Source organism: Vanacampus margaritifer, chromosome 16 (assembly GCF_051991255.1).
Source record: "Vanacampus margaritifer isolate UIUO_Vmar chromosome 16, RoL_Vmar_1.0, whole genome shotgun sequence".
In the NCBI taxonomy this organism is placed as follows: domain Eukaryota; kingdom Metazoa; phylum Chordata; class Actinopteri; order Syngnathiformes; family Syngnathidae; genus Vanacampus; species Vanacampus margaritifer.
Genome location: NC_135447.1, coordinates 6,526,888 through 6,548,810, shown reverse-complemented (window position 1 = coordinate 6,548,810; position 21,923 = coordinate 6,526,888). Strand labels below are relative to the sequence as shown.

General features: G+C 38.1%; 2 protein-coding genes across 3 annotated transcripts; both read left to right on the top strand.

The window, feature by feature from the left end:
* The first annotated feature begins 1,473 nt into the window (after positions 1 to 1,473).
* Positions 1,474 to 11,189, top strand: LOC144035771 (uncharacterized). Of its 2 annotated transcripts, XM_077545699.1 has the most exons (4): positions 1,474 to 1,798; positions 5,392 to 8,292; positions 9,627 to 9,701; positions 10,399 to 11,189. In XM_077545699.1, the coding sequence occupies exons 2-4, from the start codon at positions 5,456 to 5,458 to the stop codon at positions 10,616 to 10,618; spliced, it is 3,132 nt and encodes a 1,043-aa protein (XP_077401825.1). In that variant the 5' UTR covers positions 1,474 to 1,798; positions 5,392 to 5,455; the 3' UTR covers positions 10,619 to 11,189. The 2 variants fall into 2 exon arrangements, 1 of the variants encoding a protein (XP_077401825.1); XR_013288503.1 differs by lacking the exon at positions 10,399 to 11,189 and having other exon boundaries at positions 5,392 to 9,190; positions 9,627 to 9,697.
* Positions 11,190 to 16,817: 5,628 nt separating this feature from the next.
* On the top strand, positions 16,818 to 19,395 carry hrh2b (histamine receptor H2b). The gene is made up of 2 exons (XM_077547208.1): positions 16,818 to 17,441; positions 18,946 to 19,395. Exons 1-2 carry the CDS (start codon positions 16,818 to 16,820, stop codon positions 19,393 to 19,395), a joined length of 1,074 nt encoding a protein of 357 aa, XP_077403334.1.
* Positions 19,396 to 21,923: the final 2,528 nt, after the last annotated feature.

Here is a 21,923-nt window from a genome sequence, read left to right as displayed (position 1 = left end):
GAATAATTTAACCCATAGAAATTATTTCATGTTCTTTTGTAAAGCTTGACTGTCGCCTACATTAACACAGTTATTATGCATATGCATTTTTTCAACATTATTAAAAAAAAAGGTAGATGTTTAATTTCACACTCAAAAAAAAAAAAAAAAAAAAAAAAAAAAAGTCCAAACCCTTGTAATAATAAGCCTCCCAATCAAAATAATTAATTGTAAAAGCATGGCATTCAAATATAGTATCAGCGCGTGTGTGTATCAGTACAAGCTAGTGGGTATTCAAGGACGCATGTGGTCACATGGGAGACTAATCTGCTTCTCCATTTGAACAATGAGGTTTCATGTTAATTGCCGTCTGTGAGGGGGCGTCTACTAATGTGTGTGTTGTGGGCGCCATCTGGATGTAGACTGAAGAACATTCCCAGCCTTCATTTTATTGCATTGTTTCCCCCAATGCACGCCTCCTCCTCCATTTCTCCTACAATGCTGACATCTACTGGTGTTAAGTATTATTACAATATTATTTGTATTCTATATATATATATATATATATATATATATATATATATATATATATATATATATATATATATATATATATATATATATATATTAGTGCTACACAAAATACCAACAACAACAAAAAGACAGAATCACAGTTAGAATCACAATTATGTTGCAATGAAAGATGAAAGTTTCAGAATCCCACTGCCTGCCTTATCAGTACAGCTCTTTTGCCTTAAAGTTTTACTTTACAGCTAAAATTGAATCTTATCCGCACTATCCCTGTCTTCCAAGACCAAGTATGTCAATCATTATATTCTGGTATAATGTATCACAAAGAACAAAAACAAAGGCTGAACATATAGCCTACTTCTCTCAGTAAAGAACAAGCTATTAGGATGATTAATTGTGATCCACATAAACAATTACAGACAGTAAACATTTACAACACACAGTTGTACCCGGGAAATTATGCCTGGCTAAACATTTTCCGTGTTACATTATTACTGTATGTGTTCACCTTGGGGCTAAGGAACAATCTTCTACGCACGAAGGAAGCTTCATTGCTTCCCACATCGGCAGTAATAGAAGATGAGGGCGCTCTAATGAAGACAACACTCATAGGCGTCATATAAAAACCTTGTTCAGCGCAGTCTGTTTTAATCATTTCGGTGACAGGAGGAGTAACTGCTAGCAACGGCTAACCCTTAGGCGGGCGCAGAGCTAACGTGTACATCAGTTGAGGGACGAATATGAGGGACCCCCCCCCCCACCCCCCTTTTTTTATAATGGACTTTGTGGGTCTATGTTCTTGTTTATATTAGTTTCTTGTGAAAGCATTTCCCTTCTTTTATGCATGGTAATTTAGACACGGTCCCTAACTCACTTCCCTCCCCCTTCCCTCTCTTTCTCTCTCTCTCTCTCTCTCCCTGTAAATCTCCACCCAGCTGTAGATCAGGATGCTGGGAGGTGAGAGGACTGTGATGGAAATAACAGCGAGGGAGTGAAAGAGAGAGAAGACACAAGCCACTGGAGAGCAGGAGGGATCGGGATTAGGACGCGAGCAAAGCGCAGGACCAACATCAAGTCAGGGAAGATTATATTTGGAAATGACTTGGTCTGATCAATGTGAGGTCAATCAGAATTGGAATGTTTGAAAACAGGGGTCACGTTGTAGAAGTGGACTATAAACTCCTTTGAGTTGGATTTTTTTTTTCAAGCTTTTAGCTCCGGCACACCTCGGGGGACTCTGGAGGACACCGAAAAGAAAGTGCAAACTTGGTATATGGACATCAATCAGGTATGATATTGAAGCCGAATTTGCGAGCTTTATAAAATGATTCTGATTCAGCTCGCTAACTTTTTTTTTTTTTTTTAGTTATTCAATCACAACAACACATGCATGTCACCTCACTGAGTTCAAGTAACGGCCACCCAAATTAATAGTCCCTACGGGGATAACTGACTACGTGTTGTTTCTGCAGTTTTGACATGTCTGGATGGCAGTCAGTGATGAGGATGAAGAGGAGGGTGAGGCTGAGAAGAGCCTTGTCAAAATGTATTTATGTTTAAGTTATGACAACTCATGCAAGCCAACGTTCTGTTTACATGTTATATTTCACAGACAAATCCACGTTTGTATGCAAACAGTTGTGAAAGGTTGTCAACTTGAAGGCTACCGGTACTTGGGTTGTCTGGACAGCTGCGGTTCACAGCCTGCCATGTGTACATGTCAAGAATTATATATCACTTTAACGCTTCAGTCCAAATATTCCGATTTTCTCAATTTAGCTCGTTAGGGTTTAGCACTTTTTTGACATATTTAAATGTTCATCCGTCGTCATTAGCTAGAAATGTTGCATTCCAAGTGATACTCAAGTAAATATACTGATGCAGGAATGCCACATTTAAATAATCGGCCAAAAATCATGTCAGAGGTTTGAATTGGCTCAAAGCTAAGGTAATGGGTTTAGTCTGTTTGTTTTTATTGGGGCTTATGGACTTATTGAAAATTATTTGTGACCGCCAAGCTACGGCTCGTAGACCCCCCTGGGTTCCCTGGACCACAGTTTGAGAACCCACTCTAGAGAGCTCATTAAAATAAAAAAAATATCTGACATGATGATCTAGCATGATGACACAAGAAGACACGCTCAGTTAGCACCATACTTATTATTTCGCATTAGGTTATTTTAAATCTGTTTATCTATTGTGCTGGTGAACTGGTGGAGATATGTATGAACAATACCAACCCTGACCACCTGACTTATAATCAAGTGCATTTCTATATATATATTGTAATATATATATTTATATATATATATATATATATATATATATATGTATTGTATATATATATATATATATCTTCTACTTATTGCTGCACTTCTTATTTATTTAATTTTAATTTTATCTCTTTCTATTCTGTTGTTTTCTCTTTACTGTAAACTGCAGCTGGACGGAGTCCAGGAAAAAGTTCCCCACGGGGAAAATAAAAGTATATCGTATCGTATCGTATCGTATCATATCGTATCGTAACCCTAAATTATTATCCCTATGGGGTCCTGATTTCTTGATAAATAATGGAACAAATTAATCTAATGAAACAATTACAGGGGGAAAAAAACTGGTTTAATGCTATATTAGCATTTCAGACTAATGCACAGATCTCGATTTTGTGTCTGACACCAAACGGAATAATTTATTGGCAAAATCAACTACTGGCACTCACGTAGCCCGTATGGAGAACTCACTCGCCTTCATGGTTGGCTGCCTGCATGCAACATCCAGTTCATCTTGGAATGGGGCCCACAGTGATGCCAACAGTACAAACTCAGTGAGAATTTAATAGGAAGTAACCTTTCACAGAGATTAGGCAGTTTTTGTATGCAGTCCATGACATCTATCTTTACACTGGGGGACACTCAGAAAGAGTTAGATTTGTATACTGATTAAAACAAAAATCGGCAGATTGATTCCAAAATTGCAGTCAGTTTTTTTTCTAGCATGTCAGTACTGCAGTATCTGCAAAGAGACAACTTGGGGTACTGTATCCTTTGTAAAAACAATAATGTTAAATTAACATTGCAGTACTGCCTTGTTTCCTTCTATGCGAATATTTGAACATTTTATAGACTAATTGTCATGTTTGGGTTCTGGTTTTGGTTGTGTGTCTCCCTTGGTCTTGAGTGTTATCCCGCCCTTCCTCGTGTCAACCAATCCGTGCCCTCAGCCACTTGTGTCTTGCCCCAGGTGTGTCTTGTTGTGTCGTTAGTGTGTGTGTATTTAGTTCCCTGGGTTTGGTCAGTCCTTGTTGGGTCGTTGTCGCTGTCACTACTGGTGTTTTGTTGTTCCTTTGATTTTTGGTCTTTTCAGATCTTTGTTGGTTTTGTTTTCCCAGTACCCTGCCTTGTTAGTGTTTTTGTAAAATAAATTATGTTTAGTAGAACATGCATCCCTGCATTTGGGTCCTCCACTCCGCAACCGTGACAATAATTACATATCTGTCAATGCACAGTATTTTTCATATATTTTTTAAAGAAAACTGTTATACTTCAAAAATTTGATGTGACCAAGAAAAACTGAGATCAGTTTTGGATTCTGCACCCAAAAAATAGTTGAAAAGTCAAACCTAGCTAAAAAAAAAATGATGTTCCGCAGTGCAATTAATGTTCATAAGTTTGAAATATTGAACGTTGGTTCCGTGTTAATTACTTGATCAACAAGTTTTTTTTTTTTACTACCAGTGCGTGACCCAATATGCATAGGGGGACCAGATTTTCAAAATAAAAAACTGAGACATAACAATTTTGCTGAAAATCAAAAATGCAAAAAATTCTCACCAGGAACTACTTATACCAAATTGAATTACTAGTCAATCTAGTTACTGGTGATTGTTTAGCTGTTAAATGATATTGTAAACAAGCAATGGACTCACCATTATCCGACCTTTTTGTTCTCGGTCTCGGCAGCTATAGGAGGTGGCTGTGCCGTTTTCCACATTGTAACTTTGGAAATAAGCCCCAGAAAAGCTCAGCTTTGCGTTGGGTCTGGCCGGCGGCCGCAGCATTAGTAGCCTAATGCTACAGGACTACATTTCCCATGATTCTTAGACCCGGAAGCAGGAAGTAGCTCTAGTTCTAGTATGCCGAAAACAAAACATGCCTGCTAGCGATTACATGTGGATAAGAATGACAAAGCAAACATAAATGCGAATATAATAAGGAAGGAATTTAATTGGTTGATTGTATGAATTGCTATGACAACTGTGTGATTGACATACACATGACCCAAACAATTGGCTTGCTGACTGGACAAAAACAAAACAAAAAAACAAGAAGAAGCCATGGCGGGACCTGCATAAAAGTGCGACATCTGGTCACCTTAACTATGGGTCTATTACCTAGCAGTTGGGTGGCATGGATCAGTGGTAGAGTGGTCCCATCCGTGAGGTTGTGGGTTCAATCCTCACCCCCGGTGACCATATCGAAGTGTCCTTGAGCAAGACAATGGACCCCAATTTGCCTTGTCCACTGGTGTGTGAATGGGTGAATGTGAGGCATTGTAAAGCGCTTTGGACACCATATGGTGTAGATAAAGTGCTATATTAAAAAATCAGTCCATTTTCCAGTAAAGGTATGCAGTATCTTAGTCATATTTTGTGAAGTTTTTTGGGGGGCTGTAAGCACACTGGAGAGCTTTGTCTTTTGTGTTTTTCCACAAAAAAAGGCAATTTATTTCCAAAGTTCAAAGTCGATCAAATTCATTGTCAAATGTTCTACCCCGAAAGTTTCACTGCCTTGGATGACTTTGTTCATAATAGTTGTCTAGCGTTGTGCAATCCTTCACATTCACTTCTTCAGAACTCTAAGTGTCTTACTCTTGTACTTGCAGATGTATTAGACGTTCCGGAAACGATCCTTTGAATTGTGAAACGTTGGAAGCAATCAGCCTGAGGATGGGGAGACGAGCGGCTGACCTGACCACTCCCGTACCAGTTTTGGGCATCCCAGCCCTGGTTGGAACGCGTAACTGGAGGACAACTGGAGGCGACGCAACCGGAGGAGCGCAGCTGCAAACGTGGGGTCTTCAGAGTAGCAGCGTTGGCGTGCAAACATCCCCAGGGATAGCGAGAGCACCTTCCGAGCAGTGCGCACAGCTCGTGTGTAAACTCCACACGCAATCAGATCATAGTGCCGGCATTACCAAGGAGTACAAAGAGATACTGTTGCTAACAAACAGTGGTAAGGAAAACGGGGCAAAGAGTGGCGACTTGAAGAGTAAAAAGGAAGTGACTTTTCAAGAGCTTGTAGGTGAGACCTTAGGGCACGTTGTGTGCAGTCAGGATCGTAGCTACGGCACTCCTAGAACAGTCAAGGCAACCCCATGTTTTGGAAGGACTGTAACCAAAGTGGGCCCAAGAATAAAACCTACCGTCCGCTATGCTAACGGTAGTGTGGTTGACTCAGAGGCAATGGGTGGCATTAGCATTGATAATGGCGAATCGACCCCAACTCACAGAGGGTACCAAAAAAGACTGCACACACATTGCACCGATTCACGGAGTATGCTGCTGTTTGGATCACAAAAAATATGCAACCAGTGTGGAGGCAGACAAACTACCGGAGTAGAGATTTCAGGGAAGAAAGTTTGTGCTGCTCCTGCTTGCCAAACAGAGAAACGATTTAATTCAGCCCACGACTCGCTCTACTCCAGCAAACATCTTCAGTTGCCCCATAATGAGACCGATATCCAACCAAGCAACCATCAACTGCCTGAGAATTCCCTTAACAGAGAAAAAGAGACAAGCCCTCAACAAGGATCGCATCTTCAAGAAACAGCGAGACGTGGAATAACACGACACCCTGCATGTCCAGTCCATTCAATTAAAGGACCGTTTTTCACGCACGCACATGCCGCCGCCTCATCCGATTCTCAGACCATCTGCACTAATGCAATCCCTACCACTAAACCCACCATTGAGACAAAAAATGGTCATAGTTTAGACACTTTCACAAACATGCCCCTTGACAATAAAATCCCCCAAACAGGAAGTCTCCCATCGACTCCTCTTATGGCCACAGCTACTAAATCAAACCAACCACACACACAGACCCATTCTAAATCCCACCATAAAGCCATGCAAAAGGTGTGTGTATCTGTGCATGCCACACAAGAAAACACTCCATCTCATTTGTACACAACATCCAAAGGAAACACATCCGGCACCATCCCTGAAACCGTCCAAACGTTCAAAAATACGATCATGTCCACAAAAAGTACACTAACTAACACGGTGTTTCTGCGCCATGGAACCATACCGCAGAATTCAACACAGCAAATAAAAATAAATAAAGTATCCAAAACGCAACCCACACCATTAAATCCGACTCATACATCAGTCGATGTAGCGCAGACCCGGCAGGAAAAAAAAGTTGTAACTAGCCCTGTCAAACATTATGCTAATTTAAAAGGAAATACCAACACAAGTGACAAACATAATTCTAAATCTCTGGATGCAAAAAAACAGCCAGCGTCCTCAGATTCTGAATTAACACATTGTGGAAAGACACCATCTCTAAATGCATGGTGTGCAACCCTTGATTCTAAACTGGGGATGTCAGCTCCCATCTCCACAACTACTAATTATGCTTTGTACAGAAACACAGCCCTGAGGAGCTCTTCAAATATTCACCCTTCATCTACTTTAAAAGAAAACCAAAAGAACGCTAGCGTGTCGTACAATTCCTTGCTTAAAACAAGCAATGTGTCAGACGAACGCAACAAATCAATTAATCATAATACGTTTCCCAGTACTAACAAGCCTTGCCAAGCACAAACAACCGACATCACATGTGAACCCGCTGTTTCAAATCAGAAAAACGTATCAAAAACAGCTTCGACTCCACTGCATGGGCTGTCAAAAGTGTCCAAAAGCGGTCACGTATCAAATCTGTTACAAACAAGTCCAAACAAAACGAACAATTCAAGAAAGCTTGATAGTGAATTGTATACTGACGTAAAGCTAATCAATTATTTACTTTGGAATCAGTCCAAGCAACATTCAGCTCTATCGCAGGATGCAACCCCTCAAAATAGCCTTTGCCCAATTAAGTCAAACAGTTCTTGTCTGCGGGGTTGCATGAACGCAAAACAACAAACGGGTGAACATCATCAAGGAAGCGCGGCAATAGAACACGAGGGACAACGCGCCGCATGCCCAAAAGGAATAACAGCCCAGCAGATGGATTCAAACACAGAAGAGTTAGCCTTGGGCACATCACCCATGCACGCAAACAGTACGACTGAATCAAATGCAGATAAACAGACCCATCCAAATGATCCAACAACCTCTGTCACAGCAAAAGGAAAATATCAGCCCGTTATCTCGACGCCGGCAAACAGAAATGTACGTTATCTTCTCAAGTCAAACAAATCACCCGTTCAACAATCTTCGTCTTTAATTGCACCAGCGCTACGCTTCAGCGAGGGAGAACTTTGTACGCATTGCAATTCCGCATCCCTCCAACGCCTCAGGTCCAGCGAGGCTGAGGCAATCGTCAGCCGGGATTCCGAACTCGCCCCCGAGCAGCGAACGGCGGACCTCATCCTGTCCCATTCCCACCCTACTGAAGCGGCGCTGCTTCTGCCAACTTCCCCTCAGTGCTGTAAATCGGCAACCGTACAACACAGGCTTGAAAGTGTGGAGGCCAGTCTGGCAGCCAACAAGGACAGAATCGCTACTCTGCTGAACATCATCCATGACCTGGAGGCGAGCCACACTCCTGCCGCTGGGTAAGAGTATGTGTGTGTGCATCATGCTGGCATGGTTTATTTCTGACAAATAATTCATGAGATTTTAACACAATATTATCTCTTTGACTGCCAAAAACGTTAAATAACGTTTAGTAAAATCCTATGGAGGAGTGCCAAAGACGTTAAAAAACGTTTGTTTCAAAACAGAGGTGAAACTAACCATTTTCTATTGTTGATTACTGAAAAACGGAATAAGGTAGAAACAAGCTTTTTTTTTCTGATGAAAGATGAGAGTCCAATCTTTCATTTGGTAGTATGCGTGTTTCCATAGTCTAAACACATAATTTTCTGTGGACCTTGAAAGATCAGTCAAAAATGCTTAAATCGGCTGGCACCCACGGCATCCCTTTTCTGAAAACGTCTGGCAGTCAAAGAGTTAATGTTTATGCAGATTCAAATCTGCTAGGTACCCTCTGAGTCTAACAAATATTTTGAGAATGTCCAACAGGCCTGTTCTTGTCAAGTGAGTCATCATTTGCACTGGCCTGAATTCTGACGAGACTCTTCTTTATTCAGATGCCCGACAACATATTCCTCCAGTTGAAGAAATGTTCGTGAGCTGTGTATGTGATTGCCAAATTCGACCGAAATGATAAACATAATCGACGTGGATAAGAATACACTACACTACAAAGTGAAACAAATTTTCGAGTTCGATTTTTATGCTGATTAACACTAAAATTAGAACGCTGATTCCAAAATTGGATTATGTTTTTTTTTCTAGCACGCCAAGTTTTTTTTTCTCCACAGCTTAACCTCCAAGATAAGCAAAATTGTGTTGATTCGCTGTAGAAAGACTGTAGTAAGAAGGTCTGATTACAATTGGACCCATCTACAGCTACGTGGCAACTTGTTTGTGCAGTCACAATTGAGACAGGTGAGAGGTGTGTCAGTACAATCATTAATCGGTATCTGCAATCAGAACGCTAGAGTAGTTTAGCATAGCTAGCATAGTGTAGAGCTCATTACAAACAAAAAACAAGTGTTTGGATCTAAGTATAATACAGCATAAAGAAATTTCAATAAAATTTTCATACAGTCTCTTTCAAAATTCATTTGGGCATGTTTCTTTATTATTTAAATAGGACAAAACAAAGCTTAAAATGTGCTTCCAGCAATGTGTCTCTGTCAATCATTTTCGTCCAACATGGAGTAGTAATATGTTGTGACTGTCTGAGGTCGTTTTAGATGAGAGTCGGTTTTATGACAAGCATAATGTGTGTTTGACCATTCCTTGTCTACCATCAGCACTTCTTACCAGACAAAATCGTCCCAAAATCTTCTCTGCATTTGCTTTCTTGTTTCTTTTACAGTTATCAATGCTGCAAAATAGGACAGGACCTCAAAAACAGTTGGACCTGCCAAAAGACTGCTTGTATTGTCTACAGGTTGGTGATGTTTAGAACTTTTAAGTGACTGGTTGCTCGTAAATGCAACAAATGAGTTACAAAACCATGCTAATAGGGTACATTTGAAAATATCACATATGACCAATATAAAATATGCAAGTATGTTAGATTTAATTTAATTTAATTTAATTTAATTTAATTTAATTTAATTTAATTTAATTTAATTATATTTCACCCTTACATGGAACATTGCGTCAGGTGGAGGCAATAGAATGATCAATTGTAACCCCCTGAGCCAGCAATTGTTTTTTTGGAAAGGAAGTTAAGAAAGGCTCGGATGTCTACAATTCTTCTGATCTCTTAAAAAAAAAAAAATGCTGTGTGCTTTACAAAGCAAAGTCTGAGACACCTTTATGATGACGATGATGATGAAGATGAAAAGGCCAGCTATTTCTCTTGATCTGCTCTATCTTCAAAATGAAGATGGTAGACGAAGTTGTTTACTGGCGTCTGATTGTATCTTGCCCCCAAAAGGGGAGTTTGCAATTAAAAAAAAAAAAAAAAGAGTCACATGTGTTAAAAATATTAGCATATTATGTAATGCTACGTCGTAATGAAAAAAAAAGTGTTGTAAATGCAAAATGGTGAGGTTTTTTGTTTTTGTTGTTTTTGTTCTTGCTGAATTGTCTAATGTTTTTATTTAATATGTATCCTTTCAACATGTTTGTCTCTTCAGCGTGGAGTATGACTTCAGACAGCAAGAAAGGCGCTTCTTGGAGGTTCTTAATCTACACTCAACTAAGAGAAATAATGCTAACCACTATTCCCAATCTTTTGCGCTGAACTTCAGTCTTCTCAGAAAAGCCGTGAAGAATGTGAAAAGGTCAACGAAGAAAAGCAAAAAGCTCTACAAAGTTCTCATAAAGTGGCTGCCCAGGAAAATGCAGCAGGTTTAGAACTCTCAACTCAAACACTGGTAATGGACAGACGACTTGCAGGACTTTCAAGTTATTTACGACTAACTGAAGAGTGAAATAATATTTTACCCGTGTTGTCTCTGTTATGTCTAAGATGGAGTTTGTACACTCTAAAAACAGTTGGGTCAAAAGTAACCCAATTATGGACCAAAAATGGACTGATCTACTTTATGGGTCAATTTGACCCAACTTTCTGGGTTGTTTTATACAAAATGACCTCTGAACCTCAAAACTGTATATTTATGAATATTTATGAATTAAAAAAAATAATAATAATATTTATGAATTATTTTACACTAAAAGACCCGTTTCTTGACGCTCTTGATCTACTTTATGGGTCATATTGACCCAAATAGTGGATCGGTCCATTTTTGACCCATAGTTGGGTTATTTTTTGACCCAACTGTTTTTAGAGCGTACCTGAATTTGCTTCAGCACTTTATGACTTTAATTTGGATATATTGAATAAGTTTTCTTTAAAGCACAAACTAATACTGTATGTAATAGTTTCATAACATACAACAAGAAATAAAAAGATGCAAATTTGAAATTGTGATACATACAATATAAGCATTTAATAAGCTCTTTTTAACTCATTCACTGCCATTGACGTCAAAAATTCATTTGAACTATTTCTAGTTTAACATTTTTTCCCACTTTTGTTAACAAAAGTATGAAAATCTAGAATTTCTTTTTTGCATTAGAACAGATATAAAATTTGTGACTAATCGTAAGTTAACTAGTGAAGTCATGCGATTAATTACGTTTAAAAATTGTAATCACCTGACACCCCCAATTTTTTATAAATTCTTAAAAAAATAAACATTATAACAAATTTAAAATAAAATAAAACATTTAAGAAAAGGTTATTAAAAATTAGGTGCATCAGGCGATTAAAATTAATTGCATGAATTCACTAGTTAACTCATGATTAATCACAAATGTTGTATCTGTTCTAAAGGTACAAAAAAAATCTAGGTTTTAATACTCTTGTTAACCAAAATGGGGGGGAAAATGTTAAACTAATAGAAATAGTTCAAATTAATTTTTTACGTCTATTGCCGTCAATGGCAGTGAATGAGTTAATAAAAGCCTTGGACCTAAACATCTACTTTTTTTTGTAAACGTTGTAGTATATGGTGTTGAAATCTTACTAAAACTCCTAGGAGTCTTATTCTTTACAGCATATTGAAAGTATAAGTTAAGATGAATTTACATTGAAGATGAGAGCTGCAGAGCAGTAGCTACTGACAACATAAAAAAAGCCTCAGCATTTAGATTTGTTTTCTTTTCTTTTCCTAGCAGCTCCAAAAAAAAAAAAAGAGAATCCTTTTGTGGCCCAAATATACACTGCAGTTATGTGTTAATTACAAATTTGCAGTTCACATCATATGTGAAAAGTAAAATGATGAAGATAAGGGAACTTCCAAATATGACAACAGCAATAAAAAGAATAGTCATTGTTTAAAATCCCTTTGCTTTTCATGTGCATGTCAGCACTTTTTGCTGAGGCTTATTAACTTTTTTGGGGGGCACACCCATTAAATATATATATTTTTTTAAACTGTAAAAGATTTACCCTCTTACTCCTCTATTTATGGGAACGCTGCTGCTGGTTTGATACGTAGACGCGACTAATGAGTCATTTTGACGTAGAGACTCACTGGCAGTGTTCCCTGGGGACGAGGAAGGCAAAGAAGGGCATTTGGGGTTTACTGTCACTCCTCCTCCCAGGGTCAAGTGTCCTCTAGGGGGGGCTTTGGAGGAGCAGTAATCCACCGGAGATGTGAGAGATCAGCTTCTGTGGGATGAAAATGTGATATGACAGGTCGCAAAAGAAGAGACACGATGGAGGGAATTTTCAGACAGAGAAAGTGCTTGCCTTGGGCATTTTTGCTAAACTATAGACTTGCTTAATTTTGTTGTAATGTGTTGTATGAATAATGCAATCACAGATTTATTCATGAATATCTTAATTATTGGGGGGTTCAGTGTATTGTTGTCTCAGTCTTGTTATGTTATTTCATCCATCTCAGTGGGCTGCCATTTTGCCACTTACGAGCAGCTGAACATGACATCACAGTTGCTCAAAGCTCAGGTAACAACCAATCACAACTCACCTGTTTTCAAAGTGTGGTCATGTGATGTTCGCAAGTTGATTACCTGAGCCCCGAGGAACTGTGATTTCATTTTCAGTCGACACCAAGTGGTAAAATGGCCACCCCTGAGATGGATGGACACGGACAGATTTGGCTGCTTTTTCATATTCCACAAACACGATATTAATCAGAATAATGTGTAGACGTGTAGGGGTGCACAGAAAATATTATTGTAAAGAAAAAAATTTCGACTTACCCTTCAAAAAGGTACGGAAGAAGATTAGGGCCAGTGAAGAGAGAAAAAAAATAGTTTGGCAGGATTCTCACTTTATTCTCAGAATTCTCACTTTATTCTCAGAATTCTCACTTTAAAGTGAGAATAATAGTAGCATTAATAAAGTCAGAATTCAGTGAAAAGAGAAAAAAAGTTTGGCAGGATTCTGACTTCACAGATTTCATTCTCACTTTAAAGTCAGAATTCTGTGAAGTCAGAATTCTGTGAAGTCAGAATCCTGCCAAACTTTTTTTCCTCTTTTCACTGGACCTAATCCTCTTATGTAAAAAGGTAAGCCTCCTTATTATATATAATCATTATGCACATATAAAAATATGTTTGCATATATATATATATATATATATAAATACAATCATTAAAATTTTATTTTTCTCTGTGTGTGGTGAATCTATAGTGAAATCAAAATACTAATATTAATTAGTTTTCCACAATATTCTAATGTAATGAAATGAACTTAGGTTTTCATCAAATGACCAAGTTTTAGTCCCTTCATTCACCAGTCCTTTCATTCACAGTAGAATTGCATATATGTGAAAATGCCTGTTAGGTCTTAGGGAAACATGAGCACTTTTCATCCCTTTTTTTCCACTCTGCTAATTCACTTTTATTTGATTGCGATGTTAAAGGCACAATTGCTAATGAAAGGCCGCTTAAATGCTGAAGTGCAGCCAAAACATCAAGCAGCTCAGGCCAGCATCCTTGAAAGGCTGAGAATTAGCTTGTTAGTCACAAACATCACCTGAGGCGCTCTCACGGCTCTCTCAACAGAGGATGACTGACAGTCAGCACAGTTTGGAGGCTCCTTTAATTACTGTTGCTGGCTTATAATCAGCTATAGTCTGCAACCACAACAACTTTAATAATCATGATAAGCAACTTTAATGAAGTGTCATTAACAGCAGAATACTTTATACACGAGAGGTTTCAAAATGTGTGTTATATAAAGTACTTTAATTTAAACTAATCTCAATATTTGGCTGGGCTGCATTAATATAAATTGGACTGAGGATTTATTGTATGGTTTGCATAGTCACATCACATTATTAGTCATCCATCTAACCCTCCATTTAATGAACCGCTTGTCCTCATTAAGGTCGCAGGTGAGATGAGGCCTGCACACCCTGCAGATGCCTCGTCCTTTACAGTGCGCCCACGCAGTACTCGCTCATGTCCAGCAGGTGGTGTAGTCGCTTGAAATGCAATGATGACAGAACCTAGAATGACAATGGGCTCCTTTTTTACACAAATCGAAGTTCTTCTGGGGTAAATATGTTAATTTTATGGCTTTCTCTTGGACAAAGGGTCAACATCTCAAGCTTGCGTGTTTGCGTTCTTTTTAAAACACATTTTAATCATCTATTGTCCATTATAACTTGGGATGAATGTGTACACAGTGAGCGTTGTTATGCCACATGCCCAAATTTGGATTGGGAGGAGGACTTCATCCCACATTAATACAAACTGCAGGTTAGTCATTGTATTGTTTATACATTATCCATTTTATATGTCAACATTTTTGGTTCGCTGCTATGCCAGTCAACAAGCCTGAAAAAAAAATAAAAATACGTAGCAGGTGAGGTTTAGGGTCAGAAGCGGCATGAAATTGAGGGGGAAGGAAGAAAGAGAGAAAGAGCACATGAACTGCATTTGGCCGGCATCAGACATTATTTATGATCTGGGAAGAAGTTTTCAGAACAATATTAGGTGAGTCACCCCCACTTTTTTTTTTTTTTTTTTGTAGATTTGGATATGGAGAATGAAGATAAACGAAATAGCCTATGCTATATGCATTACATAGTGACATTGCAAATATGGCCACCAGACAACAACAAACATGTTAGTAATGCATGTGCTGGTTACATATTGGCAAGATGACCTCGTATGGAAGCGGATGTTTACTTCTTTGAATGATTTATTTACAGCATGTTTGGTGTGTTTTCATTGCTGTTTTCAATTTACTATACATGTTTTTTTTTTCATTGTGGGTCAGACTGAAACACTAAAGGAATTTTTTTTTGGGGGGGGGGGGGAGTGAAAAAATACAGTCAGTCACGAGCATCTCTAGTCACAATGGAAACACGAGTTTAACCCTGAAACGAAAGAAAAAACAGAAAAAACAATAGAGTGTTGTACTTTGAGGAAATAGCCAGATTTGTTTTACTGTATAGCTGGAGGATGTCTACTTATTCTAAATGTGCATTTTACAGTAAACGAGAATGCAATGTGAAAACGAACATTTGCTTTTACACCCTGATCTAATTCAAATAAATAAATGAACTAAAGTAAAATTAAATTTATGCAAACTTAAGTTAATTGATAGCATTATTAGTCCAGCTACGGTGTTTCTCGCTCCAAAAAGATCACTGAGACATTCAAGCTTCCAAAATGCGCCTATTCAGTCATTTTAAAAGCATGGGATTGCACTGACAAATCCCTCCATTTTTTTTCTATCTATTTCTTTTCCTGGTAGGTTGTGTGGGGACTTTTGAATCAGGATGTCCTTAAACAGCTTGAGTATGTTTATTTTACTCCTCAGGCTTTAACTGGATGTTTTATGGTTGCTGTTTTGGTATGCATTGAACGAGCCCACACTCAGGCAAATGCATTTGAGCTCTTGTAAAAAAAATAAATAATAATCCATCACGAGGTATCTGATTTCAACGCTCAGTGAGTATACAAACATCAGTTTAATAGCTCTCTGTTTATTTCTGATGGTCATCACATCATGCATGTACAAAAAGTAAAGCGTCTCCATTTTGGTGTTTGATTTTTAAGAAGTACACATAAAATGCAATTTTGTGATTTTATTTATGAATGAAAAAGTATACAGTTGTACACAGCTAACCGGCACTGTGTTGCGCCCTATTGAAAATCATGAATTAACTGTGGCTAATCAAATTTTTGGGAAAGCTGAGTTCATTTTCACTCTCCAGAGTGCAAGAGTGGTTCAAAATATGTCCATAGAGATTAGAACGATTCAGTGCCAGTTATCAAAAATGCTTGATTAGGCAAGTATCACAATCACAATCCGTTTAATGGTGTGATAAGACTTCTTTCTTTTTTTTTGCATATTATTGAAATCAGTAGTCGGTATTTAAAATTAATGAATTATTAGTTGACCACTAAATGGCGTTAATTATTGCACACTATGCCTTTATTAAAAACAAAACTATAAAGGCACTCTATGTTCAATCCAATAACCCAACTTGGATGCATTACAGTAAATGGTACACCATCACAAAACCTGCCCGAACATACAAGGTGACCAACAAAGTCTCTCACATGTAAAAAAAAAAAAAATTGTAAAATTGATGCTATATGTTAATTAGATTTGTCTATGTACTCAATGGTTATCAAAAGTTCTCAAACTTTGTAATCACATTACATTTATGTACTTCAGTTACTAAGTTGATATAATTGGTTGTGTTAAAGAAACCCCTATTTAGCGATTAAGATTCATTTATTCACTCCCTTATTGGTAGAAAATGGATGAATTGATGAATGGATAAATGTTGCATTGCAACATTATTTTTTTTTTGCTGCCATTTTGCATCAGTTGCACCATTCTTGGTGCTTTCTGCTGCAAGTGCAATGATAATATAAGTTGTTTTCTTCCTTCATCAGGGATTTGGTGACCTCAGAGAGTCTTACTTAGCAAGGAAAAGAAAAAAAAAATGCCCGTGCCTGGGAAGATTTTTCCATTGCGTGACCTATGAACTTGACACACAAGAGCAAGCTACTCCGAAACTTCATCGTTTGTTTCAGTGACTCAGCGCAGGACATCATGACGATTTCTACAGCTCTTCAATGGCTTCTTCTGGTGTCACTCATCATCCTAACCATTGTCGGGAACGTGCTGGTATGTTTGGCCGTGGGCCTCAGCCGCCGACTGTGGCGCATCGCTAACTGCTTTGTGGTGTCACTGGCGGTGACAGATCTCCTGTTGGGCCTGCTGGTGCTGCCCTTTTCCGCCACTCTGGAGATACGCAGCGGCAAGTGGCCCCTGGGAGGCACCATGTGTAACATCTACGTCTCGTTGGATGTCATGCTGTGCGCTGCCTCCATCCTCAGCCTGTTGGCTATCAGCGTGGACCGATACCTTGCCATCTCGGCACCCCTCAGTTACTCGTCCAGGATTACACCCCCCAGGGTGACGGTGGCCATCATCGCCATCTGGGCCTTGTCCCTTGCTGTGTCTTTTGTGCCCATCCACCTGGGCTGGAACACAGTGGACTACAGGGTGCAGCACTTGGACTGGCACGTGGGGCAAGACCACAAGGAGGGACGCTATTGCCAGTTTGAATGGAATAACAACTATATCATTTTCTATGTCCTGTGCTCGTTTTACCTTCCTCTGCTGATTATGTGTGGGATGTACCTATGCATATTCAGAGTGGCACGACAACAGGTGAGTCCTTAGACAGATTGGAAGAAGAAGCCTGATGTTTAATACCTCTTTTTTTCATACCAATACAAATACTCAATTCTTGAATAGTTACTGATACCGATACCAAGTACAGATACCAATTTTTTTTTTGATACATTTAATTTCTAACCTCCACCCCAAAAAAAATTGACAGATAATTTTTAATAACGATATAGCATTTCTCCTTAAAATTGCATGAAATTAATGACATTTTTCTATTCTTCAAATTTCTAGTTCCTGATCAGAAAATGACCACAAAAAGGTGGCCGAAACCGGTATCCGCCTCGTCATGAGTACAATCCCTTAGTACTCCCCCATCCCTATTCATGATATAATTTGCGTCTTGGTAATTTATTTATTTTTAAGAAAAAAAACTGAAGTTTGCATTTTAACTCATTCACTCCCAGCCATTTTCACTGAAGCAACCCCCTTCGCTCCCGGCTGTTTTACTGGAATTTGACTGATTTTGCAAGGCCCATAGAATATTGTGTTCTATTGCTATAAAAACATGGAACCTATCAAAAGAAAAATTAGAGTCTCTTATTTGTTTTCTCTTCTTTCTCTCTATCTGAAAAATATATATATTTGTACCTGTTTCTGTTTTGCAGCAATTAGCATCAGAATATAGCTAAATTTCATCATTATTCAGAAACCTGTTCAAAACACTGGGGAAAAGAGCTCGTTGCAACATGGAACTGGTTGATCTCTTATACTCTGCTGCCACCTGCTGGCCGTTTTTATAGTAATTACCATTGCTTTCAATGACCTCTTCATGTCAGAGGCTGCATCAAAGCCTTCTTTCTGTATGCTTTAGCATTAAAAAAAAAAAAAACTATTAAAAAAACAAAAACAAAAAACATTTTTGGGATCATGGCGATATTTAAAATAGAACGTGTTTTTGGGAGCAAATGAGTTAATAACATTAAAAAGAGTTACTCGATCATAATGTCAGCCTGATAATATAGGCTCAATGGTGACACAAATCCGCTACTTTAGCTTCTTTTAAAAGTCTAAAAAAATATAATCAATTCTTGTCCCCAGTCAGGTGGCAGTATACAGTTCTTGAAAAAAAAGACCATATCAAAACGATCAGTTTCTACAATTTTGTTATTTAAATATTTTACTGAAATGATCTCGATGTGTTATTCTATAAACTACTGAAAACACAACTCTCACATTTCAAACACTATATTGTAATTGCAAGCATTTATTTGCAGAAAATGAAAAATGGTTGAAAGAAAGGTCTATTGTTTTGTTATTGTTGTTTGTTGGTTTAAACACAGCTGTATTGACGCCTGATATGCATCTAGAGAAAATGACATAAGAGACGAAGAGAGGTCATGGTGTTCTGTGAATTTAGGTCAACATGAAGCCTTTTCTTGCTGGGGTGTCTCATTAAAAAAAAAAAAAAGAGGAAAAAAAGTGTCAGACTTCCAGGTGATCTTAACAAATGAAATTAAAGTCTAGTTTTGATGAAATGTTTCAGGTGCAACGAATCCGTGCCGCCACGCCATCATTCGCCCGCATGCCATCAACGGCGGCCATAGCCAGAGAACACAAAGCCACCATAACACTGGGCGCCGTGCTGGGGGCCTTTGTCATCTGCTGGTTCCCCTACTTCACCTTCTTCACCCGGACGGGAATCAAGGAACAGATGAACCCCCCGTCCACACTTCACTCGGTACTCCTGTGGCTTGGCTACTTTAACTCAGTCCTGAATCCCATCTTGTATCCCGCTTTGAACAGGGACTTTAGAAAGTCCTATGCAGAGCTGCTTTTCTGCAGGGGATCATCAAGAAGAAAATTTCAAGTGCACAAAAGATCAACCCTCTCTAATGGGCAAAGGCATTCCCAAGTGTCTGATGACACAGTTAGAAAAGAAAATGAGATGAAGAACTTGAATATCCATAACAAAAATGGGCTCCAGATTTGCTAGCCAGTATCAATTTATATCAGACAAAAAAAGCTTCATTACCATCTTATTATTTACAAATTCACAACACAATTATTCCATAAGTAAAATTCACAGTGATGCTCATCCTCAAAATCACAACAGCGAAGACGACGGAAATTAATTTATAACTGTATTTTTTCCCCAAGCAGGCTTCTAGGAGACATGAGCAGTTCAAAGTTTGCAACTTTGTTCTCTTCACTCCTCACCTCTGCCAGCCATTGTGAATGAGTGACCAACAAGTTGTTTTTGTGTGTGGTATATTCAAGTCAACTTCACATCGACAGTATCAATGACTGAAGGGATTAACTGCAGATTACAAGTAGGTAAAATATTTCATTATTTATTCACCACCACGTTACAGTAACTGGATCATCAAATAATCAGCTTTTATATATCTCTACCTTCATAATGTAAAATACTGTAATAACTTTCTGGTACAGAATAAAATTACATGTCTTATTGAATAGACAATTGGTGATTGCTTACTCACAAAATGACCACAAATTGTTCTTGGATTCCTATTAATGTTAATGACTAAGAATATTTTCGTCTCCTGGAGACAAATAAGGATGCTTCCTTCCTTATTTGAATGAAGAATTACAAACACAGTACCATATCTGTCCACTAGATGGCAGTAACATGATAACCCTCCAAGTAAAAGCGGTTGTGCAGTTAGTCTCATTACTTGAATGTTTCAGACTTTCAGTAAAACTATTTACAATACAATCTAAAACACGGTTTCAAAACAAGATTTTTGTTATTATTATTTTCTATAAATGAACAGTGCTATATGACAAAAATCATCTTGCAAAAAATAAAAAATAAAATAAAAAATACTAAAAGGAAAATACTTTCATTCAACAAAATATATTTTTTAAATTTCAAAAAAGGGAATATTCCAATAAGATTTTTTTTATATATAAAAAAAAAAGAAGCTAAATCTTCATACCACCTTTGTTAATTTGTATATATGCAGTGCAAATGGTGTTATATGTATTCACACATTATCCAACCATTTACAGTAGGCGTATTTGTGTAGGTGGTGTAGGAGGGAAAAAAAAATGTTTTTAATTTCCCTACAGCTATTTTGGTTGCAAAAGGAGAGTGTAAATACTTACTAACCACTTTTGTGCTTGTGGAGCCCAAGCAAAGCACACATGACAGCAAATGCAAAGGATGACAAATTCCTTCCTGAGATGTATAAGGAAGACAGTGGCTGATAAGAAGTTAACATTAAACACCAGAGGTCATTTAAGTATGCATGCCTGTGAGAAGAATTTGATCCAACAATAGGAAATCAAATATATAATTGCAAACAAGATCAAATATGGAATTTTACACATTATATAACAAATGCAACACTGAGCAAAAAAATGGAAATGCAACTAACTACTACTTATTATTATTATTATTATTATTATTATTATTATGAGGAGTTAAAAAAAATAAAGGGCCAGCTGTTTTGACACTACCTTAAACTCAATAAAGTTGACTTTGTGTTGAAAAGTTCCTTCAATTCACAATGGCATCTAAATCTAATCTAAATCCAAATATAATCCATCACCACTAAATAAAAAAGAAGGGAGAGAAATTCAGGGAGTTTTGCATCCATCTCTCTCCCCCCTAGCATTTCTTACTTCATTGGAGAGAGAGAAAAACTCTCTCCTGTCTCCACAAGCAACCTGCAAGATTACATAACCTGTTTTGGAATCTCTCCCTGGTAGAACAGACTGTGTTTTTGGTCACTCGAATATAGCACTTTACCAGTCACAAATTTAGGTACACCTACACATCTAATGGCATCTAATGCAAAAGAAAAGCTTCATCAAAATTGTTGTCTTCATACTGTAGATGCTCAGTTTGGTTGAATGTATTTGCCAGTTTCATCCCGCTCTGATCCAACGACTTGTATCACAAAGGCTAAAGAAAGGTGTTATAAAGGTTAAGAGCTGCTTCGGGGATCATTTTTTTTTGTCACATGCTCAAAAGTGAAGGTGCTAATTGGACAAAGAGATCTGTGTAGGCCTATGTGACTTCTTTTTTTTATTTTTTTTAATGAAACAGAATTTTAAACTTTTTTTGTCGCATGGTGTTCCACAGGATTCAATTCTGGGGCCTTTGGCGTTTTCAATGTAGGCCTATCTGTTGCCCCTGGGTTCCATCTTAAGAAAACACAGTATTTCCTTCCACTGCTATGCGAATGATTGTCAGATCTATGTAACACTGAGCAAAAAAGAAGAGTTCTCATTGAGGCCACTTTTGTCCTCCTGTCTGGATGAAATAAAGGCTTAGTTTTTTTTGTATTTCAACAAGAACACAGAAGTTACAGTGTTTAGTCCCAGTGGCCGTACTTTGTACGCAGCGGTGTTTGTTTGCAGCGGTGTTTGTTTTTAGTGTGCTCCACAGTTGGGTTGAGTTGAGCTGAGTTGAGTTAACTTGAGTTAAGTTGAAATTGATGGCTATTCCTGAAGTACCGGGATGTCTCGTCACAGCTAATTTGAATTTGGAGA

Coding starts and splice junctions, on each gene's coding strand:
- hrh2b (XM_077547208.1), top strand. CDS start 16,818: ATGACGATTTCTACAGCTCTTCAATGGCTTCTTCTGGTGTCACTCATC. Junction 17,442..18,945: donor TCAGAGTGGCACGACAACAG/GTGAGTCCTTAG, acceptor GAAATGTTTCAG/GTGCAACGAATCCGTGCCGC.
- LOC144035771 (XM_077545699.1), top strand. CDS start 5,456: ATGGGGAGACGAGCGGCTGACCTGACCACTCCCGTACCAGTTTTGGGC. Junction 8,293..9,626: donor AGCCACACTCCTGCCGCTGG/GTAAGAGTATGT, acceptor TTTCTTTTACAG/TTATCAATGCTGCAAAATAG. Junction 9,702..10,398: donor ACTGCTTGTATTGTCTACAG/GTTGGTGATGTT, acceptor TTGTCTCTTCAG/CGTGGAGTATGACTTCAGAC.